General features: G+C 42.9%; 1 protein-coding gene across 1 annotated transcript in view; it reads left to right on the forward strand.

Annotated features, from left to right (window-relative positions):
* Frem2 (FRAS1 related extracellular matrix 2) overlaps positions 1 to 21,590 on the forward strand; it is a 155,091-nt gene that overhangs the window by 73,857 nt on the left and 59,644 nt on the right. The window contains exons 5-6 of the mRNA XM_045155033.1: positions 9,863 to 9,988; positions 11,716 to 11,967. Of these exons, the coding sequence (XP_045010968.1) occupies positions 9,863 to 9,988; positions 11,716 to 11,967 (378 nt within the window). The remainder of the gene's footprint in view (positions 1 to 9,862; positions 9,989 to 11,715; positions 11,968 to 21,590) is intronic.

Here is a 21,590-nt window from a genome sequence, read left to right on the forward strand (position 1 = left end):
TTCTGACAGAATTTCAGCTTTAGAAGTCTCTACGGGTTTTATATAAATGCCAGGCCTCAAAAATAAAGCAATTCAACTGTTTTTTTCTTTCTCTCTTTCTTCCCTAACTACACATCAAGACAAATCAGGATTGTAGACATTTGGCAGGGAAAGGGAAGAGGTCCAATTACTCACAAAAGCATCAAGGTTCATTTTTGCCCGTGTCAGCCAAGGGTGTGCATTAACAGGAAAATATGAGCTATCAGAAATTGGGAGCAATAACTCATGACACTGCTCACTAAGGGTGGGTCAAGTGGGTGGTGTGGATTTTATGTAACAAAGGTGGACACATAGGCCAACTGAAAAATTTTGGCTAGAGAATGTATGAAGGAAACTTAAATAACTAAATAAAATCCAGGGAACAAATTTGGTTCTAAATGGTCTTACACTTCAACCATTTACACAAAAGGTATTTTTAGATATTTAAGACATGAATTAATTTCAGAAAAAATCAGAGGAGCAATATTGGTTCTAAGGATAGACGTGACAATAACAGGGAAACACGTTTTTGCCTGGCGTGGTGGTGCATGCCTTTAACCCCAGCACTCAGGAGGCAGAGGTAGGAGGATTGCTATGAGTTCGAAGCCAGTCTGAGACTACCTAGTGAATTCCAGGTTAGCCTGGGCTAGAGTGAGACTGTACCTCAAAAAAACAAAACAAGGGGACTGTAGAGATAGCTTAGTGGTTAAGGCATTTGCCTGCAAACTTAAGGACCCAAATATGTCACTGGTAGGGAAAGAAATGGGATTTAAACCAAAAAGCTCATGCGTGCGTGCATGCATACGCGCACGCGTGTGCACACACACACACACAGGCACACACACTCCTTTATATGATCTCTTCTTTGTATGGGCTATGCCAGATAAAACTTTTCCATAACTTCCTTCCTGTAATCATCATATAAGCTATTTTAGAATTATTTACATCTATCTCAGCAAGTCCATACTTTCTCCAACACATTTCTACCCACAGTTTTTCCAATTATTTTTGCATGTGGTGTGTGTGTGTTTGTGTTTGTGTATGTATTTATGTCTGTGGGAGCATGAACGGGTGTGCACATACATGTGAGGACCACAGATTACCTGTAGGTGTCATTCTTTTTGTTTTTTTTTTTTTATTATTTATTTGAGAGCAACAGACACAGAGAGAAAGACAGATAGAGGGAGAGAGAGAGAATGGGCGCGCCAGGGCTTCCAGCCTCTGCAAACGAACTCCAGACGCATGCGCCCCCTTGTGCATCTGGCCAACGTGGGACCTGGGGAACCGAGCCTCGAACCGGGGTCCTTAGGCTTCACAGGCAAGCGCCTAACCACTAAGCCATCTCTCCAGCCCTGTAGGTGTCATTCTTGATCACTCTCCTCTTTATGTTCGGAGGCAGGATTCTCAGTGGAACGCAGAACTCTCCAATTCAGGTCAGCTCGCCCCAGGTTTCCCTGGTCTCTGTCTCCCAAGTACTGGGACGACACATGGCTGCCACACCCACTGGGCATTCAAGTGGTGCTCAGGATCCAAAGTCCAGTCTTCACACTCACACAGCAAGGGTTTTACTCACTGAGCCCTCCCCCCACCCAACCCCAGCCCCCTGGTCATTGTAATCACTGCAATTCATCCAGCACTTCACTACTTGCTAGAAAGTCAATGCAGTACCTTCTCTATGTTCACTCCCTTAAGTTCTTTTTGCCTCACTACCTCGTAGACATGCACTGATTTGGAGATTGTATTTGAGGGTGTTTATAGGAGGCTCATATTTTACATATGACAAGTTTTAAAATGTTAGTTCCCCAAGCCTATAACAAAAACAACTTCTAACACAAATTCTCTGCTCACTCACGCACAAGCACACACACACACACACACACACACACACACACACACACACACACAAATGCATGTGTTTCTGGACTATTCATGATAACATTACAGTTTCGTGTCTACATTTATATTGTAAATTGAACAGCTAGGATTTGGGTTAATATTGAATTGATTGTGGATTTCATCCCATACCTTAGAATATCCATCCACTTGAAACACATTTTTGAATGCTTATCTGCTTAACTTAAGGCCATCTTTGGAGCTCTCATGAGTACCCTCTCATCCCTCCTGGCCTCCTGAGTTCTGAGGCCCTCTGTGGGGAGCTGCGGCACAGTGACGAGGAGAGCTGGCTTCCACCCCTGCCGCCAGGAGCAGATCCAGTCCTGCACAGTGCACGCAGGAGTCCAGCTAACCCTGAAAGCAGTCGTAGGATTAGGTGACCACATCCCACCACACTGCTCCAGTTCACAGCCCCAAGTTCTATGCGCCGTGTGACAAAGGGGCAATCAGAGCCCATAGAAGGAGTGTCTAGCCTGGTTTTGAGAGGTTTCCAAGATGAGATTCTTAACTTGCAAGGTATTAAATCCCTTATCTGAAATGACATCATCTTTCCTTATACTTAGAAGCCAATAGATATTGATAGTAAACATTTTCAGTACTGATAAGGAATATGTGTAAGACATAAATTTTATGTCCTATAATATACTATTTCCTTTTTTACTTTGTAGTTTCTAACCTGAATATATTGAGTTTTATGCACATTTATTGGGAGACTATAATTTAAAAAATAGAGACATTTGAGTGCAAATACATAGCAAAGATTTCTAAAGCCTGTGTTTTATGGAATTATTTTGCTAGAACACCTGAAATTCCTGCAAATTTCTATCACAATAGAGTTCTCCTGATATGTCTGTTTCCAAAATATAGCCATGAACTAGACCTGATCTCTAATGACTTTTGGAGGGACAGAATTAGGTTACTTATAACTTAATAGACAACAAATGTATTCTAAAGGACTGTGAGACTTCACAAATCTCAAGAATACAAAAAAGAGAGAGAGAAAAGAAAAAACTCTTGTGTGCTCTGTGTGAAAAAACTTGCTTCATGAAATTGAAATCTGTTTATGAAACCCAAGCATTTATTTTAACTTTTGAAATCCTGCACCATTGGCAATGTGTACAGAGAGAGATGACTGGTGAGCTGATATATCGAGATTAGTGTATCTAAATTTGAGTTATAGGGTGAATGAGATGATAGTTCAGTGGAGGACCTTGATGATGATAGCATGCTCGTTAGTCACTTCCTCACTGTGATAACATACCTGGCAAGCAGCAGTCTGAGGAAGGAAAGGTTTATTTTGACATACACTTCCACGGGATACTCTCCACTATGGCATGAGAGGCCAGCTGGCCACATTGCAATAGGAAGCAGAAGATAAACAAGAAGTGAGGCCAGGCTATAGAACCTCAAAACCCACCTCCAGCGACCCACTTCCTCCAGCAAGGCTCAGTCTCCTAAAGGTTTTACAGCCTCCCCAAACTGCACTACCAACTAAGGCCTGAGTGTCCAAACACATGAGCCCATTGTATGCATGCGCCATTTCATGCATCTGGCTATATGTGGATAACGGGGACTCCAATCTGGGCCAGCAGGCTTTGCAAGTAAACATCTTTAACCACTGAGCCATCTCACTAACGCTTACAGTCATATTTCTGACACTGATGAGTGCCATGGCTACAGTTATTTTAATCATGAAAACACTTTCTTAAAATTTCTACACTTACAAAATAAAGACATTCAATGATACATAAAAGATGCCTAAAGCTTTACTTTAACCAATTAGTTTGCATAGTATAGAAGGATTTTTTTGGACCTCATAATATCCTGATGTGAATTTGTGACATGTGAGTTAAGCATGTGTTTGCTATTTTCACTTCCTTCTTTTTTTTGAGACACTGCTAATAATGGTCTATATTAATTAGTAAGTCTATTTTAATTGGGAAAGTAACAGAAATATGAGAGGAATGGCCAAGTTCAGACACATCAATGACCTAATTCAGTATACTTCTGCAATCAGTACACTTATTGGCCCATCTGAGGCACTGTACTAGCCTGGAGGCGTTCCGGGACGTCTTCCGAATTGTTTTGCAATGGGCCAAACTTCCTTAAAGCAGTAAGTTCTCAGTGCTTCTATCCACGTACTGAATTCGCTTTCATTTGGTCCATTGTGATGGATTTCTAGAAGGTACTTTGTTCTACCATGTATTTAGTATTTTTTTTTCATCTGTGCAGAAAAATTGAGAGAAAGAACAGGATGAGCATTCTCTTTCAGATGTAGCTATAATAACTTTATTTCTGAGAAATGGAAAGCATTTTTTTTTTTGCCTAAATTGCAGCAAGGTCAAAATCTAAAAATAAAAATTGCAGTTCCAACTCAAAGTGCTCATTCCAAATGGTCAGGCTGATGGATAAAGGATGAATCCACCTCATTCAGCTTGATCCTCCAAAGTAAGGGCTAATGAAACACACCCAAAAGTAGAAATATAGCTCACATTTACTAGCAAAATGGCAAATACAATGCGGTAATGAGAAGAAAATCAAAAGGGGATGACGTAAGGGTCAGTAGAGACTCTATAACACATTCATTTCTCTATGAGTGCAACTAACAAAAAATAAAGTATATTAATTTTAAGCCATTTGTAATTTTACCAAATGGGGATAACTATCACTAGTGTTTGACCTTTGTGTGTCTTGTGACCTTGGCAGTAAAATGCCAGTCACATCAGTTCCTACCTCCTTTGTTGCAAAGGCAAGCCAAGCCAATGCATGTGAAGTGCTCCTAAGAGAACGTGGCAAATAGGGCTCTGTATGCATTAGCTAATCACTGGGTAAGACTGATATTCAAGAATGATGCTCACAGAAATTTCGCCCAAAGAGTTTGTGCATACTTGGGGTAGCCTGTGCCTGCACTCCTGTTGTCTGTGTAAAACTATGTAAAAGTCAACCAAGGAAGTCTTTCTTTGCTTCTCAGATACCATTTTCTAATTTCTCCCTCAGATTTCTGTTAGAAGTTAGGTCAACCGAAGACCTAAACTTGATACAGAGTTCAATTTACCCTCTGTGAAATCAAATGGAGGAGTGAATTCCAGAGCTCAGGGCGTGGTTGGGACAGCTATCTTTCTTCTCTGTTCACAATTCCAGCCTACTGGCACTGGTGAGAAGTGCTGGCTTGTATAACCAAATCTGCCTGTGTCTTGGGGTTCCGAAGAAAACAGGCCCTCAAGGCTTAAGTCTTTGAGAAATTATTAAGTTAAGATCCCATACTGAGACTTTTCTTAATACATATTTGAAAACAAAATTGGCAAGTGTAGATTTATAGTATAGAAGACCATTATGCCAACCCTGGTTTCATCAGCCCTGGAATTGGTACAAATAGCAGAGATTGGGTAGATTCAAAAATATTTATTGATTTTCACAGTTATAGAGAGTGGAGAATCCAAGATCGGGATATTGAACTGAAGATACAGCCCAGTGATAGAGTGCTTGCCTACTATGTGTGAGGCCCTGAATCCCATCCCCAGAAATGCCAAAACTAAAAACACAACAAAAACATGAAATCAGGGGGTGGGCTTATTTGGCTCCTGGTGAAGGTCCTCTTTTGGACTCACAGTTGCCCTGATGACTCTCACTGTCAGTGACTCCCACAGAAGCCTTGCAGGCTGCTGGAAGAGATTTCTGCTTTGCTTCTGTAAGAACATTAATCCCCTCATGACCTTGCTTGAACCTAACCACCTCCCCTCTCCTTTACCATCACAATGGGAGTTTGGGCTTCAATGTATACATGCAGATGGGCACAAACATTAAGCCTAAGAACAACATCAAACTTTCGGTAACATTTCATATTGATGTCAGGAAGTACATGGCCTAAAGACTTTCAAAACATAGATGACACCAGAATGAATTACAGTAAATTAATTTTTTAAAAATGCCTGAAACTCATTGACTTGAACATTCCCTAGTATTTTATGCATTATTTTGTACAATTGGGATCATTTTTATATGAAAATTCTGTGTCTGGTAAAATCTTAATAATTGTAACTTCAGTTCTTCCCCTTACAAAAATACATCTTAAAAAGATACACCAGGGCTGGAGGGATGCTTAGTGGTTAAGGTATTTGCCTGAAAAGCCAAAGGACCCAGGTTCGATTCCCCAGGACCCATGTAAGCCAGATGCACAAAGTGGTGAATGCTTCTGAAGCTCGTTTGCAGTGGCTGGAGGCCCTGACACACTGACTCTCTCTCTCTCTCTCTCCCTCTCTTTCTCTTTCTCACTCTCTTCCTCTTTCTGTTTGTCAAGTAAATTAAAAAAAAAATGATAGATAGACAGATAGATAGATAGATAGGTAGGTAGATAGATAGATGGATGGATGGATGGATGGATGGATGGATGGATAGACAGACAGACAGATAGGCCAGCAAAGGTAATCTCTAGTTTGCCCCACGTAGGGCAAGCTTTCGGAGAGTGAGCCTGTGTCAGGCGCCCGCAGCCCCTCCTTTCCCTTGCAAGTCTCTGCAGGGAGGCAGTGCGCGTGAGGAAAGCTAGCGCACTCCTGTTCTCATTCTCTGTGGGACCGGTAACCAGTTCTCGGTCTACTCACCTCGCTTGCCAGCGGTGTGTGAGATGACTACTCCCTCCCTTGTCCCGGACACATGATTTGTACATGAGGATTCCTCTCAGTCTGTCTCTTATCTTCCTCACTGCCCCATGCCCTGCAGTGTGTCCCTGGGCCACTGTCTTCTGCATCACTAATCCCTCCTCCCACCTGTGAGGCCTGCTGAGTCATGGCTGGGCACGCCACCCCACCGCCCACCCAGCTCCCATCATGTAGTCCCACCCTGACACCTCCACTGAAATCCAGAAAGAGACGCCCACTTTGACATTGACACCTGGATATTTCAAGGACACCTCAACTTTGATATGTCCGAAGTATATCTGCAAATCCCCCTCAAACCTGATTCTTCCATAGTGTTCCCCGTCTTTATAAAGAGCCATTTCACCTTCCTGTTGGTCAAGGCACCATCACTGATTCTTCACTTCCTCTCATGTAGCACTTCTGACCCACCAGGAAGCTTTTCCACTCTTCCTTTGTGATACACCCATGATGTAGCCATCCTGGACCAACCCTGTTCCTATCTCTTGGTCTTCTCTTGATAGCGGGAAAGTCTCCCGACCAGGGTCCTTGCTTCCATTGCTGATATCTAATGTCTATTTGCAGCACCTACATTTAAGTTCATAAAATCTGTCAGTTTATAGGGCCACAACCAATTCCCAATTCCCAAGGCCTTTTCAAGAATTCACATGGAGGACTGGAGAGATGGCTTAGCGGTTAAGGTGCTTGCCCACAAAGCAAAGGACCAGGCTGACCTGGAATTCACTCTGCATTCTCAGGGTGGCCTCAAACTCACAGCAATCCTCCTACCTCTGCCTCCCGAGTGCTGGGATTAAAGGCATGTGCCACCATCTCTGGCTCTAAATGGTTTTCAAAGTGTTACACAGTAAATATATTTTAGTGGTTTAATTATGCTGTTTTTTTTAAGATTTTATGTTTATTTATTTATTTAGTAGAGACAGAGAGAGGCAGAGACAGAAAGAGTGAGAATAGGCACTCCAGGGCCTCTAGCCACTGCAGACGAACTCCAGACGTATGTGCCACCATGTGCATCTGGCTTACATGGGACCTGGAGAATCAAACCTGGGTCCTTAGGCTTTGCAGGCAAATGCCTTAACTGCTAAGCCATCTCTCTAGCCCTGATTAGGCTGTTTTATTAATGCACCTTTAACTATGTTAAACATGAATCACTGAGACTTACATAAACATAATTTGTAGAACACATGCCATTGGGATCCTGAGAGAGGAGGAAGACTACTCAAGGAATGTTCCTTACAGTCAGTAGATTTATGAATTTGGTTTTTGCTTGTGTGTATAAGGTATGAAGTGTATAGTGACTGCCCATGTGTGTGCAAACCCATGTTCTTGCCTGCAGCGGCTGAAGCAGAACACTGGGTACCCCTCCATCCTCTACCACTCGTTCTTATTTGAGCTAGAGTATCTTACTGATATCAGGGCTTGCTGGGTTTCTTCCCCCCCTCCCCCCCCCCCGCCCAAGCTCCAGGGAGATTCAGCTTTCTGCTACCTATGGACTGAGGTTACAGGTGCACGTGGCAGTGCCTGGCCTGTTTATGTGGGTCTTGAGGATGGAACACAAGCAGTCTCTCATGCTTGCTCAAGAAATGCTCTTAACCAATCTTATCCCTAGAGTTATGAATTCTAAGGAAGCAGCTAGGATTTCTGCTGCTGTTGGTGGTGGTGATGAGAGTTTTTGGGGGGGGGGGGTTGGGGAGAATAAGGGGAGGTTGCATGTGCAGTGTGTGTGTGCGTGTGTGTGTGTATGGTTTATGTACATATATGGACACAGGCTTGTAGAGGCTCAAGGAGAATGTCTTCTGTCTTTTTAGCATTCATATGTGTATTTTCTTGAGATGGTGTCACTCTGGGTGCAGAGCTGTGACTTTAACCAGTCCCAGTAATTCTTCAGTGTCTGCTCCCCACAGGACCAAGACTGGGGTTACAGATGTGCATGGCCATGTCCAGCTCTTGATGTGGGCGTCAGACCCTGTCAAGCCCTCCCGGGCCCTCATGCTTGTATGAAGCCCTCTTACCCACTGTGCCAGCTCTCTGGCCATGTTCATGGCCCCCCTTTCATTTTTTTCTTTTGTGTTAGGGTTTCACTCTAGCTCAGGTTGACATAGAATTCACTGTGAAGGCGAGGATAACCCCAAATCAGGGTGATTCTCTTATATCAGCCTCCAGAGCACTGGGGTTCAAGCATGTGCCACCACAGAACTGCCATTTTAAAAGCATTTTAAATAAGCAATCATTACATTTTCAACCATGAATCATCCCAAAGGAACATATGCCAATAATTACCAAGCAGACTGCTCAGTGAGAGCGTGTTGTAGACAGCTCCACAACACTGTGATAAACATCCAACCAAAAACAGTTTTATGGGAGACAGGGATTGATTTCAAGCTTACAGATCTAAGGGAATTTCAACTAATGGCAGAAGAATTCCAACTAATGGCTGGCTCCCACATCACAAATTCAAGCAGAGAGAGAAACTACCACTGGCCAACAAGACATAAAAGCAGCAGCCCTAGAGCTCAAACTGCTCTCCACACTGTAGGGCTGGAATTCATATTTGCCCCCAGCAACACCTACCTTGGGGCTAGATTCCAGGATCCACCCCCAGTGGTGCCTCCTCTAGCCAGGTGGCCAGTGATCCAAGTTACAAGCTTCATAGAACACCTGAGTTTATGGAGGATAATACATCCAAACTACCACAGTATATTTGGGAACTAAATTTGACTCTCAGCCTGATGTCCACTTGGAAAGTAGGAAAGGGACTAGAAGACAGCAAAGGCTGAGGCCAGTTGTACCTCTCAGGTTGTGCTAGGAAAGAGTGTTCATCTGTAGCAAAAGAACGAAGTTGGCAGCCAGGTATGGTGGCACATGCCTTTAATCCCAGTACTCCGGAGGCAGAGGTAGGAGGATCACCGTGAGTTCAAGGCCACCCTGAGAGTACATAGTGAATTCCAGGTCAGTCTGGACCAGAGTGAGACCCAACCTTGAAAAAAAAAAAAAAGGAGAGAAAACAAAGTTGTATTTTAAAAAGAGCAATTGACAGTGCTTAACTAAGAAATAAAAGCCATAATTGGGGTCATATTCAGGTTACAATTTAGATTTAAATATTCACTGGCCAAGAAGCTGCACGCTTCATTTCTGTCTCTTCTTGCTTCCCCACTCCTTTCCCTGTGCACTGTGATATTTTCAAGAGAGTAGTCCAAGGGAGAAATGCCGCTCGCTAAAGGAATTTTAGGTTGCAGGGCATTGCTTCGAGAAAAGCAGCTCAGATGAACCTCACAGTGGCTGTCGTTGTGTTCCCTTGGTAGAATCAACCGTCTTCATTCCCCAGTCTGAATACTCCGTTGAAGAAGACGTGGGCGAGCTGTTCATCCCCATCCGGAGGCGTGGAGACCTCAGCCGGGAGCTGATGGTGATCTGCTACACCCAGCAAGGTAGCTCCATTTCCGCCCAGCTGAAGCAGCCCCCCAAAGATGCACCAACCCCTTTCTTATGGTGGACCCGTGTGACTTTGTTACAGGCTTTTCATAGAAACCTAAAGCGTTCATTCAGCAATGTGCTTTGGTATTGCCCCTTTGAGGGCTCCTCTGAGCAAGGCATATTTGAGGCGGAGAAATAATTTAGAGCTGGTTTAACTGGTAATGACAGTCCTATAGTGCTCCGTCAGGTACTACTAAAATAGCACAAGATCATTAACAGGGGGGAAAAAGCTAATGGATGAATCAAAACCCCAAACTGGCATTTCTAATTTTCTCATGTCATTGTAAAGCTTCATGAGACAATGGCAACAGAAGATTTTTATCAAATCTTTTGGATATGAAAGTAGATCTAAATTTCTCCAAAAACATCCCTATGCATGATAAATACCTTCTTAGAAAACATAAGAAAGTGTATCCTAACATGGTACTTAATTAATTATCTGAAGGTATTACATACAAATTTTCATCATTATTCTTTGTGCACAAGATGTTAACAACTTATGTTGAAATGATTGGGACAATGCAACCTCATCATTGCAGGCTGAGCTGTGTGGACAGAGACGTGAGTTGAGAGCGGTGGTTACAACCTACGTTTTCCCTGAAATGCTTCAAGGCTTCACGAAACTTAATTTAGTTTAAATAATGTTCTAAACTTTAAAAAATATTTTTAGAGCTGGGCATGGTGGCACACGCCTTTAATCCCAGCACTCGGGAGGCAGAGGTAGGAGGATCGCCATGAGGCCACCCTGAGACTCCATGGTGAACTCCAGGTCAGCCTGAGCTAGATTGAGCCCCTACCTCAAAAATATTTTTTTTAATTATTTATTTATTTATTTATTTATTTAGAGAGAAAGAATGGACATGCCACAGTTTATTGCTATTGCAAATGAACTCCAGATGCATGTGTCACTTTATGCATCTGGTGGGTACTAGGGAATTAGACCCAGGTTGGCAGGCTTTGCAAGCAAGTACTTTTAATTGCTGAGCCATCTCTCCTAGCCAAGTATACAAATTTTTAAAAATGCAATTAAAAAAAAAGACTAGTTCAGCACTCATTTTAAAACAAATTTAAAAAATACTGTTTTGCTTATAAGTAAGCACCCTATGAAAGGTAAATTTATATAAAACAAAATTAAGCTTACTATATGATATTCATTAACATAGTAAAAAAAAAAACTTTCTAGGCAACCAATAAATTTGGAAAAGAAAATGCCACCTGTGTTGGTGATGGATGTGTGAGCAAAGTTTCATTAAAATTTCCATCAATATGATGTGATTGGAAAGGCAGGACAGAACACTGTTGAAAAACGTTCAGATCAAGTCTTGAAACTTGGACCCAGAGCAAGTAGAGGAGCTTTTGGATATCTCAGTGCTCAGCTGTGCAAATCCCAATTGAGCAGCTAGTGGTGTGAGCACAGAAAGCGCCTGGCCCTGCTCCCGGCTTAGTGCATACGTGACTAGCAGGAGCTGAAGTTCTATCAGCAGGCCAGCTGAGAACACACTGGAAGTTCCTAACCACGGTAGTTTGGGAAACTGACTCGTGATCTTAGGACAGCACCCTTGCAGTCCCTGGGTGGGTGGTGATACACAGTGAAGACCATTCCAGGCTGCATGTCAAAATGACAGGCACGGCCCTTGCAGTGTGACCTACGTGACACCTTGCACTTTCTCTCGGCCTCCAGGAACGGCAGCGGGCACCGTGCCCAGCTCAGTGCTGTCTTACTCCGATTACATCTCCAGGCCTGAGGACCACAGCAGTGTTGTCCGCTTCGACAAAGACGAAGACGAGAGAATGTGCCGTGTGGTGGTCATCGACGACTCCTTGTACGAGGAGGAGGAGACCTTCCAGGTCCTCCTTAGCATGGCCATGGGCGGGAGGATCGGCTCAGAGTTCCCAGGGGCGAAGGTCACCATCCTGGCCGACAAGGACGATGGTGAGTGTGGTTTACCTGAAAGCGTCGTCACTGCTCCCGACAACAGGACTCGGCGTGGCTTTCCAGACAGAACCACGTGAGCCACATAGAGTTACTGCATGCACATTTACTTTCCACCTGATTACATAGTGTGATTAAGGCTCAGAGTAGAGTTCTTACTTTAATTAATTCCTCTTTCTTTATTTAATGTTTCTACGGGGACAAAAGTCGCATTTGTGTCTGTTCCCAACCCTCCTCCGTTCCTTTCACAGTGTAATTTACCAGTTAGTGATTACACATCTGCATTTTCATGATGAGGAAGTGAAGCAGTTGAATAAGCCTCATTCATTTCCTTTTTAAAACTTCATTTATCTATTTATTTATTTATTTAAGAGAGAGAGAGAGTGTGGTGGCGCAGGCCTTTAATCCCAGCACTCAGCAGGCAAAGGTAGGAGGATCCCCGTGAGTTCAAGGCCACCCTGAGACTACATAGTGAATTCCAGGTCAGCCTGAGCTAGAGAGAGACCCTACCTCGATAAAACAAAAGAAAAAAAAAAAGAGAGAGAGAGAGAGAGAGAGACGGGGGGGGGGAACAGAGAGAGAGAGAAAGAGATAATGGGTGCATGAGGGCCCCTGCTGCAAAGAACTCCAGACACATGCGCCACTTTATACAACTCATGGGGGTCCTCAGTAATCAAACCTGGGTCCTTTGGCTTTGCAGGCAAGTGCCTCAACCACTAAGACGTCTCTCCAGCCCCATTTCCTTTTTGTTTTGCTTTGTTTTTAAAAGCTTATATTGTATAACTTGAAAATCAGCATTTAAACCTATTTTTCAAAGAAACCTATCAGGGATGGTTAAGTAAATTAGTAGACGGGTAATCCATACATAGAAAATTAAAGTTAAAGACAAGAGGGATTGATGTAATAGACCTCTGTTCCCCAGGGAAACCAAGATACCATGAAGCAACCTTCTGGGGAAAAAAAAAATTTGCACTTTCTTATGAAGACAGAACAGAGAAGATCGTAAACAATCTTGTGATGCGCAGAGCAGAACACTGAGACAGGCCCCCAGCCCCACGCCCCGGCCTGTTTCCCATCCCCTGCACACTTTCCCCATGGTAGATCAAAGGAAGGATGAGTCTCTCCACTTGGAGAGTCAAAAGACGATAAGGTCAAATAATCTTAAACCTCAGGAAATTGAAAGCGGTCCTCCAGGAAAGCTCTCCGACAGTGAGGTTGGGAAGAAGATGTGAGAGGTCTGGGAGCTGGCGCTGTGCTCCGGACAGTGCCCGGGCCTTTGTGCTCTCCCGTGAGATACATGCGAGCGTGCCGCTTTTCACTTTTGTTGTTCCAAAGATTCAAAATGCTGATCATAAAATGTGGAATGATTTTTATCAAGAGGGCATTAAATTTAGGTAATAGCTTACAAAGCTTACAAATGTAAGATGCTCTAGTATTTTTAAAGGTGGCTTTATTTTATTTACTCAATACCTTCTCATTTAGAAATGCAAGAATGTTATTTTAATTTGAATCATTCTTAGAGAGATAGCTGTTTAAATGTCAGCCTCAATGAGTCTAAAAGTTTATTTGAAATTACTCCCTGCCATATGACTCTGTCTCTTTTTGATATATCATATATCTATATTGGTATAAATGGAGCAAGGTTTAATTCAAAAGGAGAAAGTTTAACTAAGAGTTATTTCAGTCCAATTTGTTTTGTAGCAAAAGTCTTTTCTGTGTGCATTGTTTTGAGATGCACATGGGGGAAAATTCAGGTACACGAAGAAATCAGTTTACATACATCTCACTGAGGAGAAGTCATATTCTCTCAATATTTTGTTTACTCATTTGAGAGAAAGAGAGTGAGGAGGTGACAGAGAGAGAGAGAGAGAGAGAACGGGCACCACAGGGCCTCCTAGCTACTGCAAAGGAACTCCAGATGCATGTGTCACAATTTATATCTGGCCTTACGTGGATACTGGGGAATTGAACTTTGGTCCTTTGGCTTTATCTGCACACCTTCTCCACTAAGCCATCTCTCCAGTCCAGAAGTGATATTCTTATTCCAACTTTATAGATAGGACTGAGAGTTAGAGAGGTGAAAGGGCTGACCTGAACTTGCAAAGCTCATGCACAGTGAAATGGCTTCAGGGCTACCACTCTGTACCATGGACGCCCTGGAAACATCTCTCATAGATGGGGTCTGCGTGGTAGAGCTGGGCCCTAACCCTGTGCCTTTGAGAGTTATAGCCTAGACCCGCTTGTCCTGGTCTCTGCCTCCTAATCCACCCATAGGTAAGGAGCGTTAGCTGTACATTCCCACTGCCATAACCTGCACCAAGATTTCTATATCATAATAAATGGAAATGCCCTAACAGTGAGATACAGTAAATCTTTTCTTTTTTAAAAAAATTATTTTTATTTATTTATTTTAGAGAGAGAAAGACACAGGAAGAGAGAGAGAAAAAAAATGGCCTCCAGCCACTGTAAATGAACTCCAGACACAGGTGCCACCTTATGCATCTAGCTTACATGGGTCCTGGGAAATTGAACCAAGGTCCTTTGGCTTTGCAGGCGAGGGCCTTAAGTGCTAAACCATCTCTCTCCAGCCCCAGTAAATCCTTTCTTAAGTTACTTCTGTCAAGTATTTTGTTACAGAAACCAGGTAAGTAACCAATGCACTATTTGTTTATAAAAAAAAAAGAAGAAGAGCTTTATGGTATGAACATATTGCAAATTGGTCATATTCTCATAGAGTTGTACTCTGATGTCGCCTCCCTACCCCCATTCCACTGACAGCCCTCTAACCAAGAGTGAGAGCATAATGGATTAAGGAAATGAACATAGACCTTTAGAAGTCCTTTTGACTGGTCTGACCTCTCCTTTTAGCTAGAAAACATGGGAAGCTTTCCTCCAGGGTCCATGACCTTCCAAACTGTTAGCTTCTGACTTCTCAGTACTGAGCAGGAAATTCCTCCCACTGAGCAGACCTTATCCAATCAGAGACCAGTTGTTTACCATCATAAACTGTCTGCAGCTAGTGCGCCAGTGGATACATCTTACCTGGGTGGTTGATTTGGTAGCTTGAAGGGTGTACTCCTTGTTCACACTGCTGGTGACCATTAGGCCCCAGTAGCTCACAAAGCCCTGTCCAACGCTATGAGAGCTAGCCAGCAGCATGGGTCTTGGAGAACATGTCATAGTCCCCATTAGTGTTGAGCTCTCAACGACCTCTGGTGGTCTACTTTGATGTGTTTTGAGTCTCCTTAGCATCTGCTGCCAGCTCCTTGGAAGAGGGTCTCGAGCTAACACACTAAAAACAGGACTACCCCCCTGTGAAAGTATGAAATGGAATTTCTGTACCTGCAGAGTAGAGGGCCAAGATTGGAACTGGGGGTGGGGGGAGATTTCTCTCAGGTATAAATGCATTAAGTTGCCACTGGGGAGCAGCCATGGGGGTCTCTCTGTGCTGTTGACTGTAGGAGTGCAGGATAGGGCTCTAGAAGTACAGAAATACATCCTGCTGAAATCCATACCGCATCCCAAATAACTAACACTTGCATTGTCTGTGGAAGAGAGACGCTAGCGGCATGTCTGGGGCTAGAATGTGCAGATGTCCCATTGTCCCCACCAGTGTCTTCAGTGACCACACCTCAGCAGGGTCATGGTTGAATGCTGCAATACTAGTTCCTTAGGAATACTACTGATTCAGATCTAAGAATATTTCAGTTAACTTTGCTGTCAGTCTTTGGGAGCTAACTAAGGAATATTGAAGCTCAAATCGACTCTCTGCCATTGTGGGGCAACCTGCAGGGATTGTTGTTAAAGTGATTTTCGTTCTATACCACCCTGGGAAAATTACCACGTGAGGCAGAAGCCAGCAGCATTCACAAAGCAGCAGAGAGAGCCCTGTGGTAAAGAGGACTCGGCTCAGAGCCATCCAACAGCTTGCTGACATCCAAAAGCTTTCTCAACAGTGGGAACAGCTTAGAGAAGAAAACACTTCTGGCGCTAAAAAATTTCACCTGGGGTGGTATGTGGGTGAATTCCTTTTTACTCCTTCAAGCGCAGCCGGAAGACTTACCACCAGTTTTTCATCTTAAATACAACTGTTGGCGCCAGTGGAGGCTCCAATTGAAGAACGTCAGTCAGCTGCTGCAGGGAATGGCCAGATTCAATTACAGTAACAACTTGACAAAGGAAATGTACATTCTCTATTGAGCACGTCTAAATTGGAACAATACGAAAAATCAGGAAATGGGGAAAATGAGTTTCTGATTTCTCAGAGCAGCAGTGAATTCCATCTGTCAGTGGATTCGTGTCATTGATGATGCCAGAGGTTCAAGCAAAGCCAGGGTGTCTTTTGAGTTCCTGTCCCGTGGAAGTCACTATTGGAGTGAGTAAATGATAGAAATTAGAGAAGTTTTGTATAGGAAGGATACTAGATACAGCACTCTGACAATGGCAATAAAAGCATAGGAAACAATACAAATGAAATGCCTTGCCATTTAGAAAATATTCATGAAGCGGATTTCTTTTTCAAGCACATGTGTAGAACAGAGAGACACATAGGACACAAGCCAGAAGCTATGAAGACTTAAAATCTACTGAGAGGGCAGGACGTAGATACATAAAAGGTTACATGAAAATAGTTGTAATGATTTGTTAAGCAGTAAAAAGGAAGAATCAGAAGTCTGAGTGTGATGAATACCAAGTTGCTGTAAGACTCAGAGAGAAGCAAATGAAATCTTAAAAGATGAAAAGGATTTTGGTGAATGGAAATAAGGCCAACTGTATGAAGAACTACATGATCAAAATCAAGAGGGAGAGAAAGGTTTTTGGAGCATCGAGCAATCCCTTGTGGCCAGGTTGCCATTTATCTGAAAGGTTTCGTGACCAGCTCCTCCGGAGGTGTTAGGAGTCCTGAGCGGTGGAGACATGTCTGCTTCCTTCTGGTCAATAGTTCTTGACCAGTCAACCTTTCTTCTTGTGCAATCTGCCTTTCCTGGCCAGCTTACTTTCCTTTTTTGAAACCTGAACCTGTGATCATCTGAATGGCTGGCTCACCTTATGACATTTTTATAAAAATGAGATAACGTGACCTGTGGGAAAACACTTTAAAAATCGGCTCAACAGAAGAAAGTAGCCCTCATGGGCAGTAGAGTCTGGAAATTAGGATAGAACCACACTCCTACCTTGAACAAATAGGAGGTGTGAATTTATTTGATACAGAGCACCTGGAAGTTTTTGAACAAGGTAGCAGAATGATGAAAGCAGGGTTAGAGGTTATCAGTTAGCAATGCATATGATAGAAAATGGAAGACAAAAAGGAATTGGAAGTGTGGGGTAGGGAGATGAAACTAACAGAAGCCCAACGTAACTAGGACCTCATTTAAGGAGGAGGGAAGAGAGAAATTCAAAATGTGTATATCCAGAAAACTTGTGCATGGGAGGATCAAAGGATGATCTTATGCGAGGAGGTCAGGAAGAGAACCAGTGAAGGGGAAAGAAGTTCAAGAAGATGTGATAGAGATTCTCTCTAAACATCCCACATCAGAGCATCCTGTAAAACACACAGGAAGAACTGGGTGATGCACCACGGTTAACGTGGACCTAAATCAGCTGTTTGTTAATCACATATCCAAAGTGGTGGGGGAGGTCTGAGTCAGTACGGTGGATGGAAGCTACAAGAAAAAATGTGAAAGAGTAAATTCCTACATAATAGTATTTCAGACACATTTACACTGAATCTAGTATGGAAAGAGAAATAGTCAAAGGTTATCAGGAAGTATTTCTACCACACTTTAATACACACATGCAACCTGGCTATTTGTTGCAAGTAGTAACTCTCACTTGTTGCATAAGAAAAATTGTAGAACAATGCAAAATTGAAATCATTATTGGGTATTATAATAAGGCCTGTAGGCATTTCAAACAAACTAGTTTTGAATGGCGCCCCTTTCGAAAATAATTAAAACTCAAACTAGTATGGTTTCCCTCTGTTTTTGCAAAGGCTTTCAGTTAAATATAAACCATTTTCAGATGAATAGTTGCATCCATCCTTATTTTAATTATAATGGCTTCAGGAAAGGAGTTTCAGAATTAGAGCATGCGCATATTTTTAACAAGCACATGAGTAAGAGAAGGCAGGAAGAAAGAGCCCCATGAATACCAGTGAAACATTCACTAAAGAGAAGGATGAATTGGTCCTTTTCCAGATCTGGCCTTTGGAGGACCTGTGCCCTCTTGGCCCCAATTCCTAGCCTTCTCTTCTTAATTCCAGGCCTCACACAGCGCCAACAGGCCAGCTGTCAAGGCAAGCTTCCAAGCGAGTAGAAACAAACGTTGAAATAAAGGCAAGTGAGCAAGGGTTGGAGATGCTGGGATGGGGTCTTTAGCCTTTGATTCAGCCCCCAAAGGACCCTGCTGCTCTGCTGCTGAGGAGGCCCCTGTTCTTTCTGAATCTGTGGGTACAATTCGCCCACGTACCGCAGGACCGGCACTAATGAGCTTTGTTCCACCACGCGCGAGCTTGGCAGGCAGCCACTTGAATCTCTTCTGCCAGCTGCATGAAAACATTTCACCACCATGACCAGAAAAGGCAAAGTCTCCTGAACCTTTTAGGAGAACAGCTCACCGTTTTGTATAATTTACACTCAACAAAGACCTTCTTGCCCACGAAGAAAGTGAGCCCAGGAACGGCGCCAGCACGCAGGGGGTTTCTCACAGAAGTGAGCCATCAGTCCGCAGAGAAGACCTTTGCAGGCATGGGGTCTGCCTGGAGTGGCTCAAAGTTGAGATATTGCAAAGGGTCTGTGCTCAGTATTAAATTAACTCATGGCCTGGAGATACGGCCCCGCAGTTAAGGAGCTCGCCTGTGAAGCCTAAGAATTCATGTTTGAATCTCCAGGTCCCACGTAGACAGACACAGTGACAAAAGCGCTGATTGTCAGAGATTGTTGGCAGTGGCTAAGGCCCTGGCACACCCATTCTCTCTCTCTCTCCCTCCTCCTCCTCCTCCTCTCTCTCTCTCTCTCTCAAACATAAATTTTAAAAAAGAGTTTAAATTAATTCATGCCTTTATTTTTCATGATCTTAAGCTAGGGCTATGTAGCTCAGCAATAGAAAACTTCCCTAGTATGTGCAGGGCCCTAGGTTCATTCCGAGCTGGATAAAAAGTTCATGTTATTTTTTCAGTGTTTCATAGATAAATTTCACGTGATCATCGTTAACATGAGCACCTTCCTAGCTGTGTTAAGCTTTTGACTTGACTTATTTCATGTGGCACATACGTGTTCGGGGGAAAAGTTGTGTCATGTGTTGGTTTTATCCCTTGGGTGTGGGCAGATAAGTTATTATTGTTCCAAGACAGAAGAGCCCTGAGCGAGTATCCCCCCTGCCTCGCCTGTGACATTGACCTGGGCAACTAGGTTCACGTTACAGTGGCAGTGTGAGTGAGTATTCAACATAAACACAGTTGCCACCTGACTCTTCACACTGAGATCCAAGGGACATCAGGTATCTAATAGGCAGCTCGGCTGTATGTTATGGGATGATGTCGACATTGTAGATGTTTAAAGAACTCATAAATGAGCTATCCTGCCTCACTGTTTACTAACATGACTCCTTCATCGGGCTCATGAGTGGAGGACGGTATTGCGGTTCAGGCTTCGGGACAAAAGCCCTCAGTGCCTGTGCTCACTGTGGAGAAGAACAACTCGTGGAAGGCGCTGTCTTTCTGCAGCGATGGGCTTGGGCTCTCTTGTCAGGATCTCGTGGATAAATAATGCCTTGTGTTTGTTGTGTCTTTTTCATCGTAATACTGTCTGCCAGATTTTCATCTCTTCCAAACAGGACAGTGGATTCTAGCTGTGTAATACTGATCGTGCAGACATCAAACGGATAAAGATTGCTGATTTATTATTGCTAAAACTCTGGAAGCAGATCACTAAGCATTTATAGGAACCTTAAGAGCTTAGTCACTGACAAATTCTACTTTAGTGCTAAAAAAAAAAAAAAAAATCACGTCAATCTGAGAAATTTCATCTTGAATGTTAGACTTCAGAATGTGTAAGCTTAGAACCACTGGGAGAAATGCTATAATAAAAGCCGTTAAAGGTCAAATAATTGTAAAAGATTTCTTTAAACATGTCATTGCTAGCCTCAGAAAGTCTCCTAATTATTTGCTGGCCACTGCTAATAAGCTATTGACATCGTAAAACATATAGAAAATGCTTAGTCAGCCAAAGGCTGAAGTTGGCTGAGCACAGCGCACCTCAGAGTCGTTCAGCGTGCTCCAGTGATGGAGGCCAAGGCCAGTCCCAGGAGGGCTGCCTGGCTCACAGCGCCCGGGGGAGGTTCCCACGCAGCCCTGCGCTGGGCGTCTGCGCGTGTCCCTCACGACGTGTGCGTCAGCCGAGCCATGTGAAACACACAGGAGCATCTCCCTGTATGGTGTTGGAATCTCTATTAAAAATTAAGATAAAGTAGAATATAAGTTCTGTTTTCAGATTGTGGAGATATACTAATGACTACTATAGAGATGTGAATCTCATGAGTTCTTTTTCTTTTGTAGAAAAGCCAGGGGTGTTCTCTAGTTAGGAGTTCTTACAGTGTCCCCAGTTCTCTGTAGATACCTGCATTTCCTTTACAAATGCATGTCTTGATGGAGCTCATGTTTTCTCTAAGGAGCAGATGCTCAGCTTATGTGACTGGGGCAGGCATTTGGGAATCCCCCTTTCTCCTGTATTTCTAGTTCATAGCTCTTATACATACTTGATTTGGCCATTTGCATATACTTTACTTAATGTGATAAGCAGAACCTTGCCACTGACTGAGAGAGTTGCAAGATTGCTCAAGACAGCATAGAAGTAATATATCATTTGATAAAATCAGTGAGCTACATCATCCTACAAATAATTACAATACTAAGCTGTATTCAAGATTTTAAAGTTTAACAAACCAGGATTGAAAAATACCATTTGTAATTATTTGAAGCTCATAGAATTATAGACAGAACTTTCCCTTCACATCTCTAGAAAAAGAAAACATGATCATCATTCCTCAAAGAACATCTTCATTCCGTGTCCCTGAAACAGGCATTTGAAATAATACACCTTCAACCTTCCGTATCTGTGAACTCTACATGTGTAGATCACAAATATTTGAAAATAACTATATCTGTGCTGAACATGTACAGACTAGTTTTTATTATCTTTAGTTCCAAAATAATGAAGTAGAACAACTGTTAATATCTCTGTTACATTCCCTGCTATTAAATCTGGAAATAATAAGTTAAAGTCTACAGAATGGCATGTCTGAGTTACAATCATACTACTTCTCCACAAAGGACTGCAGTGGCTATGAACTTTGATATTGTAAACATAAATCATGGCGCTTGTGCCAAAAGAAATGAGTTTATTCTGAGTCAAATGTAAGTGGCCTGAGCCCAGGAACATGGATCTAGTACTCTGAATGTCATGCTCTACTGTGGACAAGGTTACAAGTGCTTTTACTAGTTGCAGACCAAAAGCAAATCCTAAGTCAATGCATTTTCCAAATGCATTGGTAGGGACATGAGATACACATATACTTCAGTCTCAGATGCTATCTTATAACATTCTCAATTTGGGGGTAGGTGGAAG

The sequence above is a fragment of the Jaculus jaculus genome, chromosome 7, assembly GCF_020740685.1.
Source record: "Jaculus jaculus isolate mJacJac1 chromosome 7, mJacJac1.mat.Y.cur, whole genome shotgun sequence".
NCBI classification, from domain to species: domain Eukaryota; kingdom Metazoa; phylum Chordata; class Mammalia; order Rodentia; family Dipodidae; genus Jaculus; species Jaculus jaculus.